The 24,434-nt window shown below is 44.1% G+C and overlaps 1 protein-coding gene across 1 annotated transcript; it reads left to right on the top strand.

The window, feature by feature from the left end:
* Window positions 1-950: 950 nt before the first annotated feature.
* On the top strand, window positions 951-23,851 carry LOC130372958 (sorting nexin-4-like). The gene is made up of 14 exons (XM_056579122.1): window positions 951-1,105; window positions 4,047-4,171; window positions 4,956-5,091; window positions 5,391-5,540; window positions 5,918-5,965; window positions 6,051-6,106; window positions 6,549-6,621; window positions 6,865-6,926; window positions 8,464-8,529; window positions 9,649-9,738; window positions 14,183-14,282; window positions 14,491-14,636; window positions 17,232-17,346; window positions 22,836-23,851. Exons 1-14 carry the CDS (start codon window positions 1,019-1,021, stop codon window positions 22,881-22,883), a joined length of 1,302 nt encoding a protein of 433 aa, XP_056435097.1. The 5' UTR covers window positions 951-1,018; the 3' UTR covers window positions 22,884-23,851.
* The last annotated feature ends 583 nt before the right edge of the window (window positions 23,852-24,434 follow it).

Here is a 24,434-nt window from a genome sequence, read left to right on the forward strand (position 1 = left end):
TCTCTCTCTCTCTCTCTCTCTCTCTCTCTCTCTCTCTCTCTCTCTCTCTCTCTCTCTCTCCCTCTTTCATGCTAGCACCCTCAGTTCAAACTTTGGCTTTTATATAAAATGCTTCCTTACGCGACTATGATCCACCCTTCTCTTTAAACATTAAACGCTGTGCAGCCATGTGACCACAGCAGCAAAAGGCTGTGTTACTGTGCTGTTTACTGGCCTGAGGCGAACCACATCCCTCTCATTCACATCTGGGCCCACGACTATCTTAAACCAATGAGGGCAGAGGCAAGCCATGACATAGTGACGTCCCCAGAATCTATTATGGGTTCATTTTACACTAATCGTTTTTTCTGTTTTTGTTAAAAATGAACAACTGAAATTATGACTTTGAAACACTGTTTGAATTATTCCAATCAGACATTGTTCATCGTTCATTCAACCTTAGATATTAATTTTGGCTTCTATTTTACACCCGTTGAGCTCTTTAATAAAGCAGTTTAGAACTCTAACTAGGCTCCAAGATTTCTGTGGTTTTTCAATTCATAACCATTGTGAATCAAAATAGTGCATCACTGCCGTTTAATGCAATGCAAATCATTCTATTGATAAATGCATTTATTACAAGATCCAGTGGTTCATAAATACAATCAGTGATCAAATTAACTAAATCAACACTTTTAATTAACATTGAATGACCGAGTTCAACCCATGGACCTATTAAAGAACGTGACCTATAATAGAACCTATTATATTATACCTAGACCTATTATAGAACACGACACGAGCGCACACATGGAGCGCATGCGCAATAAGCAGTAGAGGGCAGTCGTTGAACCGAGATTGAAGTGCGCATGCGCGCCGGGCAGCTGACCGCACACACACACACACACACACACACACACACACACGCACTCACGCACTCACACACTCACACACTCACACACTCACACACTCACACACTCACACACTCACACACTCACACACTCACTCACACACACACACCAGTCAGGAGACCAGGACGATGGCGGACTCCGACAGCGAAGAGGCGGCCGTCCTCGACAACACGGACCTCACCTCCCCGGAGTCAGAGAACAACATGATTAACACGGTATTAGGTTAATATTCTGTGGTCGTACATGCCTTGTTGAGGGGTTAAACCGGAGTTGTCTAAGTTCCCCGGACAGCGCGAGCTGCTCTCATTAAAGTTGCATTAAGAGTTAATCAATAAGAGTTAATCAGTAGGTGAACTAGTCTGATCATGTGAAATGGAGTTCTAATCTTGTTATGGTGACTGGTTCCCAGGCGTTGCCTCTGTTAACTCAGGAGCTCTGTGGGTTTTGTTGGTGTTTCGGTCATCTTTACAGACACTGTTAGCTTCCCTAGCTAGCAGAACCGCCAGTACTGTCAGAGGGCTGATGGTTCGATCCCTTCAGGACCTCCAGCCCTGTCAGAGGGCTGATGGTTCGATTCTCTTCAGAACCGCCAGTCCTGTCAGAGGGCTGATGGTTTGATTCCCTTCAAGACCTCCAGGCCTGTCAGAGGGCTGATAGTTCGATTCCCTTCAGGACCTCCAGCCTTGTCAGAGGGCGGATGTTTATGTCTGCTGTGGCTTTTATCTACAGTGTCACAACCAGTGACTAAATTAAACACACAAACGTTATTCATGATATGTTTTTGTGTTATCTGTGGTCACGGCTTAATTGGTCTTCGTTGTGGTGAATGACCATCATTCATAATGACAGAGGTCATACTTAAAGGTGTGATATCATGCTTTTTCAACGTTTCCCTTTTCTTTAGATTGTTATGAATACATGTTTTACGTCTGCTAAGCTTGAAAAATGTATGTCTCAGCCAGGGGGAGTATTCCCGCCAACGAGAACGCCCCTCAACAAGGGTGTGAATCAGCTTGTTTGTGCTCAAACTTTATGGTGTGTTCCTGAATCCTCAGACGCCAACCTTCTGAGTCGGAAGTCGTCTTCATCTCTCGGAATTCTGAGAGTAGACAGAGAGCAGTGATGACGCTATCAACATTTGTCCCACGTTGGTCATTTTAATGTCGATTTTAAATGCTCTTACACGCGTGATTACATTGCTGCTTTATTCCGGTCACCAATTTATGCATTGTACTGTCTTGCTGTGCGTCAAAGGTGCAACTCGGAAGGCTGGCTTCCGAGGATTCCAGAACACACCAATACTTCCGTAACAGTGTGACATCAGACTGTGCATTGAGCGGTGCTGAAGTACAGAAGTCCCGACTCCCTGCTACCAGCAATGTTTACAACTTCTCGGCGTGAATTTGTTTGATGCAGGCGCAAAGCGTGCTGACCAATCACAGCACACAGGGCTAATCGGGAGGGGGGCCTTAAAGCGACATGATACAAATCAGACCGTTTTTGCAAGATGCTGATATTGGTACCGAGGACCTATTGCGAACTACTGCAACTGCTGATGCCACCTCTCTAAGTTAAAAAGTAGCCGCACCCACCTCAAACCAATCGGAATAAGTAGCCGCGTTTACATGGACACATCTGATCCCCATAGATTTATTGCCTGATTCACGTCTTTGTTACCACTCCGTAAGTAGTCCGGTAAGCGTGTCCAGTTGCTAAGCGACGGGATATGGGTGTTTGTTAACATTTACATTTTTACATTTACATTTTGGGGATTTAGCAGACGCTTTTATCCAAAGCGACTTACAATGAGTACATTTGTCATAAGAAGTGCATCAATATATCGCTGTCGGTACAGAAAGGATGTTCATAGAACCAAGTGCAAGTACCACAATCGCTAGGCTAATATTAATGACGTGTTCGCGTATCGTAGTGTCCGCGAGCGTCCGAGATAACTGTAAATGAGTAGGCTACTACTAGTACTTTTGCAGAACATATAAACAAACTTTTTAACGGTACTTTTATGCACCCCGAACTGATTAGCGATCAGCATATATTCGGCGCTGCTGCCCAACTTGTGCAGTACCATGGCAACCCTCATTGCCAACGGTATTGCTCTTCGTATAGTTAACTCCTCTGGCGATATATTCTTCATGAGCTCGAATAACTTCACGAACGACTGCCTACTCATCCTAAAATTTTCTTGCCATTCCTGGTCAATAAATTCCCGTAAGACAACTCTGTCCCACAGTCTTGGCTGCGGACTCTCATCCAAATTCCTCTTGTTTGCGGCGGAGGTGGGGGTAAATATAAAGATCAGACAAGAAATTGATGTAGCTGTGCTGTCCTCCTCCTTCTTAATTGAAGGAGCAAGCAGAGAAAAGCTCTCTCCTGCTGTGCTTTCATTAAAATCAAATTCACAATGCCAAATAGTGATAAGACGTCCATTATGTCGCCGCAGGTCCAGAGATGTGTCAGGTGTGCGCGAGAGACATAACGGACACTTTTGTTACTGCCATGTATACAGTACATTCGGATCAGAAATCTTTAATCTATTCGGCATAGAAATCTATGCGGATCAGATGTGAATACAAGTCGAGCGGACTACACCACCTCTTCTATTCCGCATGGAATTCTATTCCGATCAGAAAATTGTATTCCGTTTAGCCTCGTTTACATGCACACTTCTGATCCAATTAGATTTATAATCGGAATAGATCTATTCATCCAATCCGAACGTACTGTATATGGCATTTACAAAAGTGGTAAGCGTACGTCCGTATGTCTCTCGCGCATTCTCGTGTATTCCGATTGAGGTGTATGATAATTTTCTATTCTGATTGAGCTGTTCTTCCACTTCTAATCGGACCAGAGGTGTCCATGTAAACATGGGAGAATTAAAGATACATTTTCAATGCATTTTGAATATAGCATATATATAGTTAATTTCAATATAAAATATTAAGGATAAATCGAAAAGTGATCGTTAATTCTCCCGACCATCGACTAAGATAATTTCATTGAATGCCCATTATTAGTTACCCCAAAATGCAATTAATAACCTTAAAAAGCATGATATCTCTTTAACACTTCTGATCGACTTCTGGTCGAAGTCGAAGAATGACCTCTTGGCTTTGTCTCATGTCTCCTGTGGTTCAGATGGTGGAGAGAGAGACTGCCCTGCTGAAGAAGATTGACATCAATGTCGCTGAGTCGGAGAAGAGAAGTGGGAAGAACACGGTGAACATGCAGGAGACCTACACGGTGTACCTCATAGAGATACGGTGGGTGGCGCTCTAGTCTATATCATTCGGGGTGGCATGTTGCTCAGGTGGTAGAGCGGGTTGACCTGTAACAGGAAGGTTGGCTGGCTCCTCCTGGCTGAGTGTCGAGGTGTCCCTGAGCGAGGTGCCTGACCCTGACTGCTCTTGATGAGCTGGCTCCATCGTTGGTGTGTAAATGTGTGAATGAATGGTTGTCGCTTTTTGATAAAAGCGTCAGCAAAACTCCCTATGTAAATGTAAATATCATCATGGTGCTTAGAGATGGCAGTCAAATGACATTGTAGCAATAACGATTTATATATACATATAGGCACATGAAAGATATATCATAGTCTTAAAACATGATAGCTACCTTAAAACTATCTAAATATTTCAACAAGCAAAGTTGCTTGGTTTTGCTAAATGTTTTTGTTGCAATGAGTCTTTATGTTGCAAACACCGTTGTGTTTGAGTATGTCTCATTTTAGAACAACAGAGCACCTCCATGCTCTGTGGTTCTCAGGAATCATCTAACACCAGAAGGTGTTAGATGTTGGTAGGTCAAGAGGGAGAGCAGTCGGGTGGTTATAGGATGGATTCCCAACCAAACCTACTCCCATGTTGGTCTGGATCAAGACTAACGTGAGAGGCAATAACGGTTTTGCCATTTCTGCTCATACTAACCCTGATCAGCGATGTATATATTTGCTCACAGATGTAGACAGAAACTTGCCTTGCAGTAAATGAAATCAGGAGCATGGTGATTGTATCGCTGACGTCTTGGTTGATGTTTGACGGCCCGTAGACCAGCCAACGCTGCAGAGGGCGGGCTGCCGGTGGGGGACTCTCCATGGAGGCGCTACAGTGAGTTCGAGCTGCTCAGGACCTACCTGCTGGTCACCTACCCCTTCGTGGTGATCCCCCCTCTGCCTGAGAAGAGGGTGAGTGGAGGGAGGAGGCAGGGAGGGAGGGAGCGACTGATAGCGTTTGTCTCCTTCCTGGTTCTAGTGCTTTTTTTAATGTTTTTTAATAGAATATTCAGTTTGAATATATACTTATTTAAAATAGCAAAATAAAAACGTTGAGGTCATTTCCCCCTTTTGTAAACATCCTGAACAGGACCCTACTATTCACTCAGATTCCTGCACAGTATTTAACCCGAGCCACTGAACATCATTGGGATGATAAAACGGTTCCCTGCTGATCCTCATTCATTCATTCATTCATGAATCATCTACAGGCAGAGTTTGTTTGGCACAAACTGTCTGCTGACAACCTGGACCCCGACTTTGTGGAGAGACGCCGACTGGGTTTGGAGAACTTCTTGATACGGGTGGCATCGCATTCGGTCCTTTCCAAGGACAAGATTTTCTATCAGTTCCTTACAGAGGTCAGCGCACACACACACACACACACACACACACACACACACACACACACACACACACACACACACACACACACACACACACACACACACACACACACACACACACACACACACACACACACACACACACACACACACACACACCCAAATGAAAATCTGATTCACCGGGAGCATTCTCCTGCGTCTACGAATCACACCTGTTCCCTGCCCGACCAATCAGCAGCCTCTGGCAGGACTTCACCTCTGCATACATGTAGTTCCACCCTGGGCAGAAGGGGCATCTACAGGTCTCTGAGCATGCAGTAGTGTCCTTTGGCCTTCAGTCATTCATCATCAAATGCAGTGCTCTGCCCTATCATTCTCTCGTGTTTCCTCAGGAAAAGGGGTGGAGAGAGGCGGTTCTAGAGACCGGTTTCCAGGACAAGGTAATGAACCCGCCAGATGTTCACCCACGTCCCTCCTATTGCTGGAGAATGGCACAATGATCCATGTTGCATCTCGTTCTCCCAGGCTGACTCCAGGCTCAAGTCGCTGAGCGCCACGTTAAGAGTCAAAAACCCAGACAAGTAAGTACTGAGGGTTGTGTCACTTCTAAACAGGGCGGCAGTAGCTCAGGAGGTAGAGCTGTGGACTGGTGACCGGAAGGATGCTAGTTCGATCTCCGGCTACTCCTAGCTGAGTGTCGATGTGTCCCTTAGCAAGATGCCTCACCCTGAATGCTCCTGACGAGCTGGCTGTCGCCCTGCTAGGTTGCTAGATTCCCCCGGCTGTGGGAGAATGAATTGTTGTAAGTCCCCTAAATGTAAATAAAGGTAAGATGTGCTGGTTTCAACTTTCTGCCTCATATACTATAGTCCACGAATAAAGTATGTTATTATACTTTATTCTCTTTCATATTGTTACCTAGTTTCCATGCCATTTTAACAGGGACTTAGGAAGGCGTAGTATAAACATCCATGCATTGATCCAGTTATGGACATGAGCCTAAGTCCTGTTTGTGGCTTGTAGGAGCTTCACGGATCTGAAGCAGTACAGCGATGAGCTGAACAGCGCCATCTCCCACCTCCTCAGGGTCCGAGCTGTGAGTGTCTTCATCACTTTTCTCTATACTCCTACAGGTGGGCCATTCCTGAGATCATAGTGTCAGCTGTGGTTATATGTGTATACAATCTTCCGTACCCTTATTATCCTCATGAAGATGCGAAAACGCCAGAAATCCTTTAATGTTGTTAACACTATCAGTTTATCATCGTCATGCTGTTAAGCTAGAGGAGCTCTGAGCCATGAGTTTGTCTCTAACCGTCTGTCTGTCTGTCTGTTCCAGAAAGTAGCAGACAGGATGTATGGGGTGTACAAGGTCCATGGGAACTATGGCCGGATTTTCAGGTGAGAACAGTGGACAGGCCTGGAGCAGGTTTCTGGTTCCTTCATATGTGATGCAGATGCTAAAGCATCCTTGTGTGATGGGACCAAACTCACTAGAGTTGAAACAGTGGATGTAACTCACTTTGGTAAGATACTGATGAAGAGAAAGTTCTCTCACGGACACGTCGGACAGCGAAATATTTGATTTAATCTTAAGGCATGATCATGGGAAAAGTACTGGCAGCAAAGTTTACCGAGAACACATTCGACGAGACAATAGATTCACAAGATTCTTATAGGGAACATTAACATTGTGGGAAGGAAGTGGGAGTGACCTTAGGCCAAGTAAATTTGTAATACAATGGGTGGGTATTGGACATGTCTACAGAATTGGCTCTAAACGAGTTTACACAACAAAGAAGTCAGTCGATTGGCCTGGTCACAAAACCAGACTTACTGGCTCCAGTGGGAATTTGAATACGAATTAACTTAAGTTACAGGGAGAATGTATACAGTTCCTTCGAATGAAATAATTATATAAACAAGGTTAATATAATTTGTATGTGATTGTATATTTATAGTTATGATTGATATTTCCCCGACAGATACGGTATGGTGGGGTCAGAGTTAGTTTTTAGGTGGCTTATTGGCCATCATGAGCAAAGTGCTTCCGTATATAGCAATCTAAAGCCAGAAGCGTAAGGCCCGCCCAGCGGTCCAGCACTGGTATAGTGGCGGTCACGTCTGGACCCTCACCTCTCTGTCCGCCCTGTTGCGACAATGGTAAAACCCTTGTTTAATCTGTAATTGTCACTCACCAGACGCTCCCCAGATTGTCCCATTAGTCCCCCGCTTTTGAACGTCTTGTTATGGAGCGTGAAGATCCAATATCTTCTCAACTTGAACTCTGTTTGACACGATCAATACGCTCAGGAAGGATCAATCAACAGTTCTGGATTCTTGTGGAATTGTGTCCTTGAGTCGCACACAATTACGCCGATCAATGGCCTACAGGCAGGACTGAAGAACGTGCACAGCCTGTTCAGATGGTTCTACAGTGAAGACCTTCAGATTTCTTTGTTGCTCTTTCGTTGGAGCATGAAGTCAGCCCCGGTCTCCCCGTGATGCAGTAGTTCTCCTGAGAGCATTCTTTTTCTCCTTGATAATCTGTCATGGATTGGCTGTAATTTAAGCCTCTATATCATGTTCTATCACGTTATTATAATGTACAAACAAAAATAATAAACCCTGCGATTGTTCCACTGAGAGTATTCAAGTCGACTTGGGGCTCATTGAACTGTGACGCGTCATTTTTAGGGTACAGCCCTAGCAAAATCCTCTGCACACACACATTAATGTAGAAGGTCTAGAGCAGTCTATTAGCTGAAGCCCAGATTTAAATTTCTTTTAAATAAAATATCAATATTGCACAAATGTAGTTAGCATGACACGTTGTTAAATGAGTAGATTTAGATTGTTAATGCACACTTTCCAATATATTTGAGAAAAAGTAATTAAAAAAGAAAGCAGCCGCTGAAATGTCCTCTCTCCCTGGCAGTGAGTGGAGCGCTATCGAGAAGGAGATGGGGGACGGACTGCAGAGTGCCGGCCACCACATGGACACGTAAGACATCAGCACACACACATCAACAAACACAAATCAACACACACACACACACACACATCAGCACACACACTCCGGGTTAGAGACGCATGCAGAGGAGTTCAGTGTGGTATAGAAACGGTGTGTGTACGGTGTGTGTGTGGGTCTGTGTGTATATAAACTGTGTGTGTGTGTATATAGATGGTGCATGTGTGTATATTATGGGTGAATATGTATATAAAATGTGTGTGCGTATACTAGGGGCGTGCATTGCCACCTGCCCTCACGATTCGATTCGATCACAATTCACCAGGTAACGATTTTATTCAATTCGATTCTACGATGCATTGCGATGCATCAAAATTCTACTGCACACAATAAGGCAATTTCTTTTACCTTCCACTCCCAAACCTACTGCAATCAAATGCCGGGCTTTGTCCTTTCTGACATTGTCCTTAGAAAAGGATGATATATTTCATAATTATTTATGTTGCTTCACTTCGACAATCTCTCGTCGTCCATGTGCCGCCCCCTCGAGACCCTTTGATGACTGCTGGACCTGGTGCCACCGGTCAGGACGTTATGTTGATGGTGAAGTTGTGATAGGCTAACCTGAGCTGAGTATTGTGTTTATTTTGAAAATTGACCGGATGCTTCTATGGCTTTTACTTTTTTACTTCCTGCCTTGCTCGATCTGCTCGGTTGAAATTGACGTGGTTCAGCAACGGCTCGCGTCAAAAATCGGAATGGTAGCGCTGTAGCGCTGCAGCGCGGCGCGGCGCGGCGCTTCTGGGACTCTGCTGAGCCGGTGGAAATGGTTTCATTGATTAGAGTGGCAGCGATCAGCAGCGGTGACCGCGGCGTAGTCGTTCCGCAGCGCTTACGTCCCCGGTGGAAATCAAGCTAGTGTTGTTGTTGTTGCTAGCTCGCGCCGCCGCTTAGCATGTACTTCACAACTCTTGTCCACTCAAGGCCCGAAAATAAACAGCGACATAATCGATTATGGCACCTTGCCGCATCGATGCTGAATCGCGCATGCCCCGCATTGCAATGCATCACCGAATCCATTGTTGTTGACACCCCTAGTGTATACGTATACTGTGTGTGTGTGTGTATATAAACGGTTTGTGTGTTCCCCAGGCACTCTGCATCAGTTGACGACATCCTGGAGGAAGAGGAACACTACGCCGACCAGCTCAAAGAGTACCTCTTCTACACGGACGCCCTCAGGTGCGTACGGCAGGCCGCTGTGTGAAGGGGAAGCACACTGAGCTAGCACACTGAGGACCTACCAAGTCAGCACAACATCACCACCCACCATACGGTGGGGCCATGCTCCCTCTAGTCTGCTCGTGGCAGTTCACCACTTTATAATGGAAGTGCTTAAAACCTGTAAATGAAACGTCACCTGCCCGGACGTGATCTCCCGCACGCACGAACGCACGCACGAGGACTGAGCCGTACTCGTCTCTCAGTCCTCCTCCGTTGGGGTACTGAGATGAATGAAAGTGTGCCGGCAAGTTCGAGCTACACACACCGTTCGTTGATTGGTCGACAGAATCGTCGGTTCTGTGTGACAGGGGGATAATAACAAACGCATTACCCGCAAAGTATTTCTGTACAACGGCAAAAGCTTTGTTTATTGAAGGAAATGTTGCGAAAAAGTTTGACATCCTTCTTGGACGTCCTACATTTATTGTCTCGCGTTCTTCTTTTTCCTTGGATTTAATTGCAGGCTACACTGGGTCGGCCTGCTATGAGGTCACGATGCTTACGTAGCTGCCGCAGCTATCGCCATCCGGCTTAGACCCCGGCCTACCATAAGGGTACTGTCGGCGGTGGAAACGCAAGCCGTAACTGAGCTGGGTTAGACCGCACCCTCACTACTGGGCTGAGGCATGAAAAAAACATGAAAAAAATGAGGAAAATAAGACCGCTCAACTCAGTTCAAATGTCACATCTTATTCTGTGAACAACATTATCAGGACCTTAGTAATTATTCTCTGAATAGGAGTCCTCTCACATGAATTCTGAGCTCCTAGTGCATACATTAAAATTATTTAAATAGAATAGAGTAACATAGAGCAGACATAATAGAGTGACATAAACCTGATAATAATCATATAAATAAGAGTAACTTCGAGCTTCAATCAAATTGAGAAATATAAACAAAAATTTGTACTGCTAGAGTCCAGCCCTGTTGGCTGCAAGTCATCAACCAAAATGTTAAATTAATTTCGGAACATTGGCATTTCTGTTAAGAAAAAAGGAGTTGGTCAACATGCTACATGCTTTCAGAGTCAACAAAAAAATATATAGATAATTATTTTATTTTAATATTGCAATACTTTGCACTACTGTATCGATATAATCATGTGCGAAAAATATTGCTATTGAACAGAATCTATTTTTTTTTCCCCCACTACTACCGAACGAACGTAGGAGCTGGGTTCAGCAGTTAATGTTAGAAAAACAAGGGGCCTTTTCCTTGCAAACTATTATCCACAGATGTTGCCCATTGGCTGTATAGTTCGTCTGATAGATCACCCTTTGACCTTGGGTGTATCCCTAAATTGTCACCAAGACTGTTCGCAGACTATCTCCTATTTACAGTGTAAACATAGATAAACAGACATGCAGTGTCTGAAGAGTGCCAGCGCCCTCTATGTACACAGGGATTAAAAAAAAAAGACCAGAGCCAATGGGGAGAGTGGAAAGAAAAGTCAGCAACACCGTTTATGCTCCTGCTGGGTTAAGGTAACACAAATGAACACCTCAACAGAAAACATTAACATGATAAACAAGATAAAAAGCACCAATAACAACCACAAGCATCACAACAAGCCATAGTTCTATATTTGTTAAGGCGAGACACTACAGGTGAATAGGGTAATTTTAAATAATAGATATCACCATGAAACTTCCTCAGTTGATTACTTACACATGTATGAACAAAAAATGTATTACAAGTTTCTGAAATTATTATGTTTGATTATGCAAATAAGGCCTTATCTAATTAAATATGCGCACATTTGCATATATTTCCGGTAGATATATCTGGACATACGATAAAGCCAGGTGATTTTTTTTTTTTCATTTTGTTTACACACAAGATGCAAACAAATTTACAGAGGGATTTCAGGATATCTGCTTTCATTACCTAGAAAAACAAAATCAAAATATACTGTCTATAGCCTTAAAAAATCATTTTCGCCACCTTTTTTTGATCAAAATGTCACAATAAAATCAGGCCAGGAATGATTTATTACCAGATTCCTCCTGTAAATATAATTGTATAAAACTGGAAAGTTTTGGTGTACATAGGTGCTAAATAGATGAAGAAGTATCTACCGGAGAATGACAAAAAACTCATTTTGAGAAAACGGCATTTAAAGATTTGAATAGGGGAATTTAATACATTTCTATTGGAAACAATTGCTCAAAAACATAATAAATGCTCAGGCCCTTAGTAAATAATATAAACATTTCAAACTCATGAATTAACACAGAACACAGAACAAGACCATCAGCTTTCTATTCTAAATGTCTATTCCAGCACCATATGTAGGTCCCTCTGACAGTTCTTGCTGGTGCCTCTCCACTTTCTTGGCTGTGCTCACAGCAATTTCGTTGCGCTTCACAGTTGCGGACTGAATGGCATTTGCCCTTGGACACTCTGAGCAGGTCTGCCTGCTTGATTGTGTTCACTGTAATGAGTGTGCTCTCCAGCCATAAGTTGGCCATCACATTAAGCATAGCTGAGGCACCCTCATTAAAAGAGGAGATGGCCATGCTCGCTGCTGCCTCGACCCTGTTTCTTACCAAGCAAAAACTGTTTTGGGGGCATCGGGCCCATAGACAGAATTGAGGCACCTCATTCACATTTTGGTGTACCACCATGCTGCTTCTTTCAGCAAGCCTGTCGCTAGACATGCGGTGGTAGATGGGGAGAAGTTTCTCGCCCACCTCTCGGTGAGGTAATTGGAAGCAGTGGCTTGTGTGGCTTTCGGGGGTCTCACCTTTATCCTCTGCCCTCCGATACCAACACCAAGACACATTGCACCTAGTATGCAATGGTGTCTCATCTGTGGACATGGAGTGGAGAAGGCCTGCCCATATTTCAGCTTTCATTGCATCTACAGACCCCTGATTATTGAAAATAGCCCCCCTGTAGTAATTTTGCATTGTTTTGCATTTTTTTGCAGTAAGTTTCCCCAAACCCTTGCCTCCCAATTTGCGCTCTGCACTAAATTTTCTGAGAGCTGTACCCATTCGCTTGTGAGCATGGTTATACACTCCAGCTTCACAATTTCATTCCCAGGGTATGGGTTCAGTGATAGTACCTCCTTAAAGGCAGAGCTATCAACATCTGAGAGCATCTCAGTGTAGCGCAGCTGGTGGCGACTCACTAATCTGGCCCACATTCTCCTTGCTGCCTCCTGCTCCATTGCCTTACTTGAACCACTGAAATTCTTTGCACAGTCAGTGTGCTTCTCCCTCCAGCTGTCCATGTCATCCACCGTAATCTTGCCCTCATTCACAGCACTTTGCTTTAGGACACAGGCATGGCAGTAAGAGGATAACACCTCAAAGTCAATTACCAAACCTGTGAGAATGTCTATGCATATGCCAATCCCATAATGGGAAGTGAAACCTCTTTTCTGCCATGTGCCATCAAAAGAGGACACCGATGTTGATAACAGCATCAGCATCCTCCCTCAGCACTCTGCCAACTCGGGGTCAACATCCGCATAGGCCTGCCTGATCTGCTCCCTGGTCTTGTGCAGTGACTCCAGTCCTCTTTCAATTTCCGCCACTAAAATAAAAAATGCCAAGAACTGTTACTTTATTGTTGACTTAGAGTGGCAAAAAGGACCATGTTATACTATTACAACAGGTATAACATAATAGTCTCTCTCTCTCTCTCTCTCTCTCTCTCTCTCTCTCCCTCTCTCTCTCTCTCTCTCGCTCCCATAAGGCTGCATTATTTCAGTGTCCTTTGTTTTTGCCACTGAACTGAAAACTCAAGTAAACTGACCAATACAACACAATGTATGAGATGACATTTTATTCTACTGTTACAAATCCATCCTTGTTCCATCCATGACAATATGTTCGCTGTTAGAGTCTACAACAACACCATAAAATGTAACAGGTCATTAGACCTCCAAGATCAACATCCCTGTACCATCCCTGTTTCCATAGCCTACCTGTCACTCTCTTGTCATGCCTCTGGTATGTTTTCAGGTGAAGGGAAGGGATCCCCAACACCTTACTGATCTTCCTCAGAGCAGCATATCCCATGCCTAGTTCATGGGCCAAAGCACCATGCGGACATTGACGTCAAAAGCGACGTCCCCTCTCGTCTCGCTTTGAAGCCGTGTGGATGTGTACACGCTCCGCCTACCGTGTCTCGCCTTAAACAATATTTATGAGGAATTTATTTAGTTTGTCTTTATTATTGAATGTATTTTAAATTATACCATTTATTTTTTTATAAAATCCCAGGTAGCACTATACTTACCCTGACTTACCACCAGGGGTCCGTATGCCACAGGTTAAAACACTGCCCTAGTGTACATTTGGAGTAATGACACGTTGTGCAGATGTTGTGAACAGTTTTGTTAAACTGTTTACAATATTGTTGTGTAACAAAAAAGTATTGTGTTTGTAGGTCAGTGTGTCGGAAACACGAGCTGATCCAGTATGAACTGGAGATGGCTGTACTGGACCTGGCAAGCAAGAAACAACAAAGAGAAGAGCTCACCACTGGGGTAACACAGACAGACAGACAGACAGACAGACAGACAGACAGACAGACAGACAGAGGAGCTGGGTTCAGCAGTTAGACTGACTGACTGACTGACTGACTGACTGACTATACGTTGGGCCTTCTCATTTTACATCACATTTAAAGCGTTCTCCAACAGGTGATACACTGGTCCGACATGCAGGAGTAGTAATATGTGTGTTTGTGTGGAGGCGGTGCGCGTGTTCTCCCTGAAGGGGATGAGCAGCAAGCTGTTCGGCCAGGAGAGCCCTGAGCAGAGGGAGAGCCGCCTGGCCGCTCTGCAGCAGAGCATCCAGGCCTCAGAGGACGCCGTGCTGGACAAGAACCAGGAGTGCAGGCAAGGCCCGCTGCTGAGGACCGCTGTGTGTGTGTGTTGGGGTGGTAGTGGCTCAGGAGGTAGAGCAGGATGACTTCTAACCGGAAGGTTGCTGGTTCGATCCCCGGCTCCTCTTAGCTGAGTGCCTAGGTGTCCCTGAGCGAGACCCCTCACCCCGACGAGCTGGCTGTCACCCTGCGTGGTTGACTCTGCCGTCGGTGTGCGAATGGAATGGTTGTAAGTCGCTTTGGAGAAAAGCGTCAGGAAAATCGCGTGTGTGTGTATGGGGTCCTATGGTTTGGTCAGCACTCGGTCCCGGGGACTTGAACTATGAATGCAGAGCCCTTAAGTGTTGGGTCCCACGTTCTGTCTCGCTGATTTTCTCTCTATCTGGTTGGTTGGGATTTGTTTCTTTGGACTAGAACAGGTGTGCCCAACCAGTCGATCGCGGTCTACCAGTAGACCGCCGACAGATCCCAAGTCGACCGCGAGGGGTGAAGAAAAAAATAAATAAATAAATAAAAAGAATTTGCGCGGGACACATACGCGCGGTAGCACATGCGCTGTCAACAGTAGTTGAAAGCCGTCGACAGTAGTCACGCACTCCTAAACGTTGACATGGCTGAGGGGAAACGAGCTAAGACCTACCATTTTCACCCTGAGTGGGAGGAAGATTATTGATTATTGTTGAGAAGGTGCCGTGCGCAGGCCCCCCCCCCCCCGCTTGAAGGTAGTCTTGCCCAATGTTGACGCTAGACTGGTAGATCTCGGGAGGTTGGCTACTTGAAAAGTAGATCTTGGGGCAAAAAAGGTTGGGCACCCCTGGACTAGAATAATGAATGCAGGCAAGTCGTAAAGTGTTGGCGCCCGTGCCCTGACTCTCAGGCTGACTATCTCTCTATCGTGGTGGTTAGTGGGGCTGGGTAAAAAAGTCAATTTAATCGATTTTGGATCGATTTCATTTAAATTTTGCAATATCGATTCATAGGGCATGAGATGGATCTTTTATTTTAGTTTTTTAGTTTTTTTACCATCATTATTATTTTTGCACTTTTTTTTTTTTTAAACAATACCCTAATGCAATTTGCAGTGATGGAATGTATTAGTTCTAGTGCACTTTCATTTGCAATTCCTCCTAATTTCAAAATTGCGCTTTTGAGACTTGAGGCAGTTTCATTTACAGCTGATGTTTAAACCGTCCAATTTACAAGTTTGCACTTAAAACCTGTTGTTTAAGATGAAGAGAAAAAAATTATTTACATTTTTATTTTGTAACACAGTTGAGCCATTTTTATTATTTAACACTCCCTCCAGGATTTCGCGGGCCTTTTTTGAGATTGTTGCGGTCTAAAATGCCTGATTTTGCGTGAGCTTTTCCAAAGAGTTGCGGTGAAAGTTGCGGTATTTTTTAGGTTTTTGTTGCGATTATAGTGTGAGAAGAAGTGAAAGTTGCGATAAAAGTTGCGAAAGTTGCGATTTTCCTGATGTAAAATATTAAGTTATTACTGCAATTTTCCAGAGTAATTTGTTAAATATTAAATTATTACTGAAAACAACATTAATTAAAAGAACAAAAACACTGAGAAATGGTCCTATGAATAATTGATTCTTGATTCTTTCCGTGCTGGCAATTGACTTGGATGCAACAGCCTGTGTCATAGTGATCTGCCTCGTCGTCTGACATCCTGCCTGCAGTTCTGCAGTTATGTTTCGCGGTGGCAAAATGCTTATCAATGGAAGATTTATGCTTATGTTCCACCACAATGTTACATGCAGTGCAAAATAATTTTCCCCTGCTTTCTTGTAGAATACCAGGATACTGCTTTCCGCGATCTTTCACAGTTATATTTTGGTCGGCAAGTGTGAAACGTAAGACGCACACATGCTGCATGAATGCTTGAATCGCTTGAACGTAGTAAACACGGAAGTAAGGCGGAAGGTAGTTTGTCGACGTCAGTTCAAGACGACGCCACTGATTCGTCAAATTTGCGGGAAAGTTGCAGTGGTTGGTTAAAATTGGGACACCGCCCTGAATTTGCGATGCTGATTGATGTTGCGTTGAAGTTGTAAATCGCAACATCGCGAAATCCTTGAGGGTCTCATTTAAGAACAGATTGAATCGAAACTAATCGAATCGTGATTAATTTAGGAAATTGCCCACGATACCCAGACCTAGTTGTTTGGACGAGGCTTGTTTATACCTGCTTGTGCCACAGCATCAGCCTTTCTGTGTGAATCGAGTAACATACACTTATTCGTTTACTATTTCCACATTAAGCAGATGCTTTTAGTGGAAGCAACGTAACTGTGACTTCAGACACGTTTGGCTCGCTGCCCTTTCCAAGAGAAGATATATTTATTGCAGGTCTTTCTTGAGGCTTCTGCGTCAACCGCTGGTTGGGCAGCAGAAGTATTGTTATGGGGTCTTTATTGTGGTATTAAGGTAACTGTAGGTAACCCAATGGGGAGCTCACTTTTGTGTGTGTGTGTGTGTGTGTGTGTGTGTGTGTGTGTGTGTGTGTGTGTGTGTGTGTGTGTGTGTGTGTGTGTGTGTGTGTGTGTGTGTGTGTGTGTGTGTGTGTGTGTGTGTGTGTGTGTGTGTGTGTGTGTCCCCAGAGAGTTCATGCGGATGTCCTGGGAGGAGGTTAAGCGCTTTAAGGAGCAGAAGGACCGGGAGCTGAGGGAGGCCCTCATCAGCTACGCCATCATGCAGATCAGCATGTGTAAGAAGGTGGGTGTCAACATGGGAACTGCAACATGTGATCCACACCATGTGACCCGTACCATGTGACCCGCACCATGTGACCCACACCACGTGATCGACACCATGTGACCGATCCATGTGACCGACGCCATGTGACCGACGCCATGTGACCCGCACCACGTGATCCGCAACACGTGATCTGTACCACGTGACCCGCACCATGTGACCGCCCGGTTCTCGTGCGTAGCAACAAACCGTCGTCGGGTTACGTTGGCACCGTCCCGGGAACCGCCCGAAACTGTGTTTCCTTGGAAATCCAAACCTGTTTTGTGGTTATTGAGAAGAGCTTCTTTCCTGTTCCATCACTCAGGCTGACGTATTGGGTCGATACCTGTTGTTAGGCCCTACTGTTAAAAAAAATCACGGATTTAAAGCAGTACATGTTTCCAAAACCTTTAGCCTACAATAAAAATTAAAACTAAAACAATGTGCTAGATTTGATAGAGCCTTTATAAGGAAGAGGGTCTTAGCTTGGAGGATGTAAAAATAGGGCACGTAAATATTAAACAGGATAAACGCTAGAAACTAAAGATATTTGTGGTCATACCAAGGGAGAAATGGAAGTGGCTAAAGAGCACTCTGATCCATATGTTGGGGTCCCGACCCCCTCACCGGAGCACCCTGCTGCTCTAGGAGTGGTCAGGGTGCTCCAGACTAGGGATGGGCCGATAGTCGATTCTATCGACTATCGACGATAGATGGAATCCATCGTTGATCGTGTCAAGTAGCCGATAAAAAGGCGATAATATTATATTTTAATATATATATATATTTTTTTATTATTATTTTTTTAAAAGCGCTGTGGTAGCTATTTTTTCAACTTAAAAAGCCCCGCAAATTGTAATTGAAATTAACTGGCACCGGTGGAAAACATACTATGTAGCGCTGACCTGCCGTATTCACTCACTGCTGCGAGAGGAGAGGGGAGGGGCTCGAAACCTACCGGTCTGCTCGCACGGCGAAATGACATCACACCCCGCTGCACCATTTCCGGGTTACAGCTGTGGTACATGAGCTGTGTTCGACTTCGAAATCGTTCCCTATTCACTCACTCACTATTCCCTATAGTGTTCATGATATAGTGCACTACATAGGGAATGTACAAACGAGAATTCGGACACTACGCTGAACATTTCTAAACGTAATTTGCGTCAGTAAATGCGCCGGGTATTTGTGTGACGCAGACAGATGCGCCCAGATTGTGTAAACTAACCGGGCACTCTCGAGGAAAGCTGGAGGTTGTTTTGATGTTGAATGTTACATTTCCTTGAACAAGGTTTTTCTGATTAATTTTGAATGTTTCATTTTCTTGTTAAATCCCAAATAAATTGTTGATATTTCTAAATGAAAGCCGGAGACTCCAACATTAAATATAGTCGTTTTCGCCGCTTGCGGTTATTGAGCTTCGTCTTCTCCTCCGGAAAAACACGACTGCATTGCATTGTGGTATATGGGAGTAACACGTAGGGAACATCATATGTACACTCACATTTGGGTATTTTAAGTGCATATAGGGCATGAAATTAACCAGTGAGAATTCGAACAACACTACAAAATAGCGAGCACCCTATATAGTGCACTATATCCGTGATAGGGAACGATTTCGAACACAGCTATGAGCTGTGTGTCATCAGCGTGTGTCATGATGACAGCGCCGCCGGCGCCGACGCATCGAAACTTAAATCAGCGGAGGCTCACGGCTCACGCTGGTCCAAGGGGAAGACCATCGTATTTGTTTTTAAGAAAAAAATCGAAAAATAAAAACGCGATTTTTTTCAAAGCGATAAATTATTATAAATAATTAATATTATAAAATTATTATAAAGATGACCCCCCCGATAGTATCGACTATCGGCGATCGCTAGGGGGCGCTATCGGACGATGGAAGCTTGTAGACGATTGCCCAATCCTACTCCAGACGTTGGGGTCCCGTCCCCCACCCAGAACACCCTGCTACTCTAGCAGTGGTCAGGGTGCTCCAGACGTTGGGGTCCCGACCAGTGGCAGCTGGTGGTTTTTAATGTGAGGGAGGAAGGACTGTGCGCTTGGTTGCCATTGGCCTGCTTGCACTGTTAGTGGCGTATGGTGGCATAAGTATGTGAGACTCAAGTTGTTTCAGGGTGTTTTGGTGAACTACAAAATAGCAGGGAGGGATAATTATGTGAATAAAATTGATACAAATCCACCAGTGGCAGCATTGTACTTTCAAAGCTGTTGGGCAGCATGTCTTGGACTACAAGGGCAGAAGGAAAGGATGCAAAGCCAATTAGTCAAATCAGGCCTACTCTTGATTTGTAAAACTAATCATCATCATTGGGCCTATTTTTTTTGCCCTCAATGAATGAAGCTATTGGTTGTAATTTGGCTATGTTTATTTTCAGAAGGCTTGGTAACCCAACGGAGGAGTGTCGAAAAATATTTAGGCTCAGTGCGTTTATTTCAGGACCTTGTCCCAACTTTTGGCGGTGGAAACGCCAATATAAGCGAACCGAACGGCACCGCTCGGCGTAAACGCCAATATAAGCGAACAGAGCCGCACTCTACCGCAACGAACAGTAGTGCACGGCTCAGTGGAAACGAGGCATGCGACTGAGCGGGTTCATTGGTTCTCGTAGCATAGACTTGAGGGGATAACCCCTCCCTCCAGGCTGCTCCACAGCCAGGGCTCCTGCATGTTGGTTCATAGTAGGGGTGTGCACGGGTACATGTGTAACCGGTAGAAAATCATAACCGTTTCGGAAAAATCTGTAAACGAAAACCAACAAAAATAAAAGAATCACCACGACATTGTTTCAATGGGAATCACGACGGTCCATACTTTCAACATAAAGTTTACATATTTATAATTTGAAATTCGTCCAAGCCTTTATACCACAGATACTCTAGGGTCTATAGCATATAACTGCGTTGTCTGATTACAGTTTAATTCATTTTTCACAATTTACCAGAGCTCGTTTTGAAGAATAATCAACGCGCCATTCGTTTCAATGGGAATCGCGACGGTCTATACTTTAAACATAAAGGGCCCTATTTTAACGGTCTGAAACACAAGTGAGAAGCGCCAAGCGCAAGTAGCTTTGTGGGCGGATCTATGGCGATGTCGCTATTTTACCGGCGCGAAAAATGACTCTTGCCCCCAGCGCATATCTAAAAAGGGTTGGTCTGAAGTAGCCTTATTACCCGTAGGTATGGTTTGGGTGTAACGTGCAATAAACCAATGAGAGTGCCAGCTCCCATCCCCTTTAAGAGCCATGAGCGCATTTGAATCAGACAAGTTGATATTTTGACAGCGAGTCTGCAGTCTCCGATGAGACAGATGCACATGAATTTCAAACTTCAAATGGCTCAGTTTATGGCCAAATGATATGGCCTAATTCACACATGGAATAAGGTTTTCTTCCACAACTTCAGAAATACTGAGTCCTCAAATAAATTTGGGCAAAGAAAACTTGTATGATATAACATATGATATGCGGTGATACTGTGGTTCTATTTAATGATATATGCAATACATTATAAACATTGTTTCTTATCAGTATTGTACGCATTATCGTTATCGACTTGTGTTCCTAATATGTATGTGTCCCCCCGTTAGTACATTGCCATGGACTGTATTATGCGTTACGTGTTTAGTTTGGGTGTGTTTAAACAGATGTACGCACACACGCGTGCCCGCATTCATTAATTATTTTACACATACACACACGCGCGCGCGCATTCATTCATTCTTTTTAACACTCACTCGCGATAAAAAAACAATGTTTTCTCACAATCAAATACTCATCAATCCTAAAAGTTATGGGACAACTGCTAAAGCAGCAGGGTGCTCTTGGTGGGGGTCGGGACCAGCTGGTCTGCTGGGACCAGCTGTGTTGGGGCAGCCCTTATTTAGGTTTACCTTGTGAAGCGCTGTCGGTTTGACAATGCTTCAACCATCTACAAGGATGCGCTGCTGCTATAACAGTCAGGGCCCTATCTTGCATCCGGCGCAATTTACTTAATCACTGGCGCATGTGTCGTTGCTAGTTTGCAACTGGCGCAGAGCGTTCTTTTCCCACCTGCGCCACGCGTCGGTAAATTAGGGAATGATCTTGCGCCCCAAGAGGCGGTTCGGCGAAAGGAGGAGGCGTGTTCTGGCGCAAACGTTCCCTGGTGCTATTTTGAAGTTTCAGAAACCACTTGCGCCACAAACCAGGAAATACCTGGTTTAAAGTCAGTGGCGTGTTGTTCAGATGCTATTTTAAGGGCGCAAGCATAATGTTGCTTGTCCACCTCGCACATACACTTTGCTTCTCTCATCTACCTAGCCACACATTCTTTGTAAATTATTTTTGAAAGAACATCTGATACAGTGGTAATAAGTTGTACTTTTAAATCAATGCATCTGCAAACACCGTACAGAAAACACATATTTTCTGGACACAGATATCGTGTACATGCCCATAACTTGTAGGATTGATAAGTATTTGATTGTGAGAAAACATTGTTTTACCGCGAGTGAGTGTTAAAAAGAATGAATGAATGCGGGCGCGCGTGTGTGTGTATGTGTAAAATAATTGATAAATGCGTGCGCGTGTGTGTGCGTCCATCTGTTTAAACACACGCAAACTAAACACGTAACGCATTATACAGTCCATGGCAATGTATATTAACGGGGGGACACATGCATATTAGGAACACAAGTCGATAACGATAATGCATACAATACTGATAAGAAACGATGTTTATAATGTATTCCGTATGTATCATTAAATAGAACCACAGTTGCCGCATATCATATGTCATATCATATACGTTTTCTTTGCCGAAATTTATTTGAGGACTCAGTATTTCTGAAGTTGTGGAAGGAAACCTTATTCCATGTGTGAATTAGGCCATATTATTTGGCCATAAACTGAGCCATTTGAAGTTTGATATTCCTGTGCATCTGTCTCATCAGAGACTGCAGGCGCGCTGTCAAAATATCATCTCGTCAGATTCAAATGCACTCATGGCTCTTAAAGGGGTTGGGAGCTGGCACTCTCATTGGTTTATTGCACGTTATGCCCAAACCACACCTACGGGTAATTAGGCTACTTCAGACCAACCCTTTTTAGATATGTGCCGGGCGCAAGAGTCATTTTTCGCGCTTCTCGCTTGCGTTTCAGACCGTAAAAAAAATAGGGCCCTCAGTGTGTCTTGAGTTTCCAGGTTTAATGGCTCCCTTGTTAAACCACAAAGCGTGTCTTTCTACAACAATGACACTGTGTTAGCAAATATTTTAACAGCCGCGCAGGGATGCTTTGCATCGTTATGGTTCTCAGAAGAATGACCTTTATAGATCTGCACCTCCATGTGTTGTGTAAGACACTCCTGCTCAAGTCATAACTGGTGGTCATCTTGTGTCTTATCTCTCCCCATCTCTCTCTCTCTCTCTCTCCCTGTTGCACCTGGAATCATCCTCCTCCTCATCTCAGGGAATCCAGGTGTGGTCCAACGCCAAGGAATGCTTCAACAAGATGTGAGATGTCCGGAGCCCCCCTTCCATCCCCTGCCAACTAGCCAATCTAACCGCAGAGGATGGGGCTTCCAACCAATCGATGTACTTGATTCCAGGACCCATAACATTGGTTTTGAGTGTGGTTGTAGCATTTCAAGTGCTACACGCTAGAGTCTGCCTTGCACGTAATGCCAATGATGATTCCACTATGCCTCTTAGTTCCAGGTGATTTTACAGTACCAATACCCACAGGTGTAAATAGCTGAGGAAAGCTTTCTACTTTGTGCCTTTTGTAACATTCATTCATAGTTGCCTTCTCCCTGGAGACACTAACAAATGTTCTATGTTTATCAAGTTCCACTCACATTGTACCGTGACACATTTCTAAACTGTTTTCTCCTGCTTATCCGTTTCATCCTGAGAAGATCAGTGCACGTTATTTTTTTATTGTTGTTTTGAACTTTCTGAAAGTACTTTGGTGACACACCGGCATACCTGTGAAGGATGTCGCATGACCTTTCTGTTTGCTTAAGAATGATTCATGCATCAATACCAATTAATAATAACCGTTTATCTCTCTGAGAATCAATATTGGTGAAGGTGGTGCTATTTTCATTATTAAACTACAATGATCTAAGTCTCTGACTCAGTCGCTTACCCTCTCTCTCTCTCAGTCTCGGTTTCTCTCTGTAACTTCCACTGCCTGTCTCTCTGTATCTGTCTCTCTTTCTTTGTCTGTCTCTATCTCTTTCGGTCTGTCTCCGTCATTCTTTTTGTGTTATCTCTCTCTGTCTCTGGCTCTCTCTCTGTATCTCTGTCGGTCTGTATCTCTTTCAGTCTGTATTTCTGTCTTTCTCTATCTCTCTTGTCGGCCTGTCAGTCTTTCTCTCACAAACACGATAATTAGAAGAATTCAGGCTCTCCTGCTGCTCAGACAGGAGACGTACGTTGTTAACTGCTAGCCATATAAAGTTTTCCCTGGAGGTATTGAATTGTTTGTGCCTCCATCGAACCTCACAGGTTTATGAGCTGGTCCTTCAGCGACTGGGTCGATCATGTCCTCTGGCGGGGTCTGACCGGATCAGGTCCTCTCTGTCCAAGTCTGATCACTGCTGACCTCCAACTGCCTTTCTCCAAACTTTGGTTTTTCACTTTTGGAGTTGCTAAATTATATCAACAAAATGATCAGATTGGGTCTGATCATTTTGTTGAAATCGACATTAAAATGCCAAAAATCTATTTACCCAGAATAATCATTCTGAAATGACAGCTTTCCTGTACGTCCTAAAATGAGCATAAGGAAGGTCATTTGTTTAAACGTCATTGACTCTAATAAAAATATTTATGTTAGAATTTGAGAAAAAAGACCACATCAAACTATCACCATAGCACAAATCACATCATCTTGCCCAAACACTGCCCAATAAAACAGAAGTGGCCTACTTCAGCCTTTTAGTAGCCCTGGTGAAATGTATGCAGAACTTGGTCAACCCGTTCACGCTTTAATACCAGTCATTTATGGGACGCGGTGACGCGGACTAATTGTTCAGCCGCACTCAAAGTGTTGGTGGAAAAA

The sequence above is a fragment of the Gadus chalcogrammus genome, chromosome 20, assembly GCF_026213295.1.
Source record: "Gadus chalcogrammus isolate NIFS_2021 chromosome 20, NIFS_Gcha_1.0, whole genome shotgun sequence".
NCBI lineage: Eukaryota > Metazoa > Chordata > Actinopteri > Gadiformes > Gadidae > Gadus > Gadus chalcogrammus.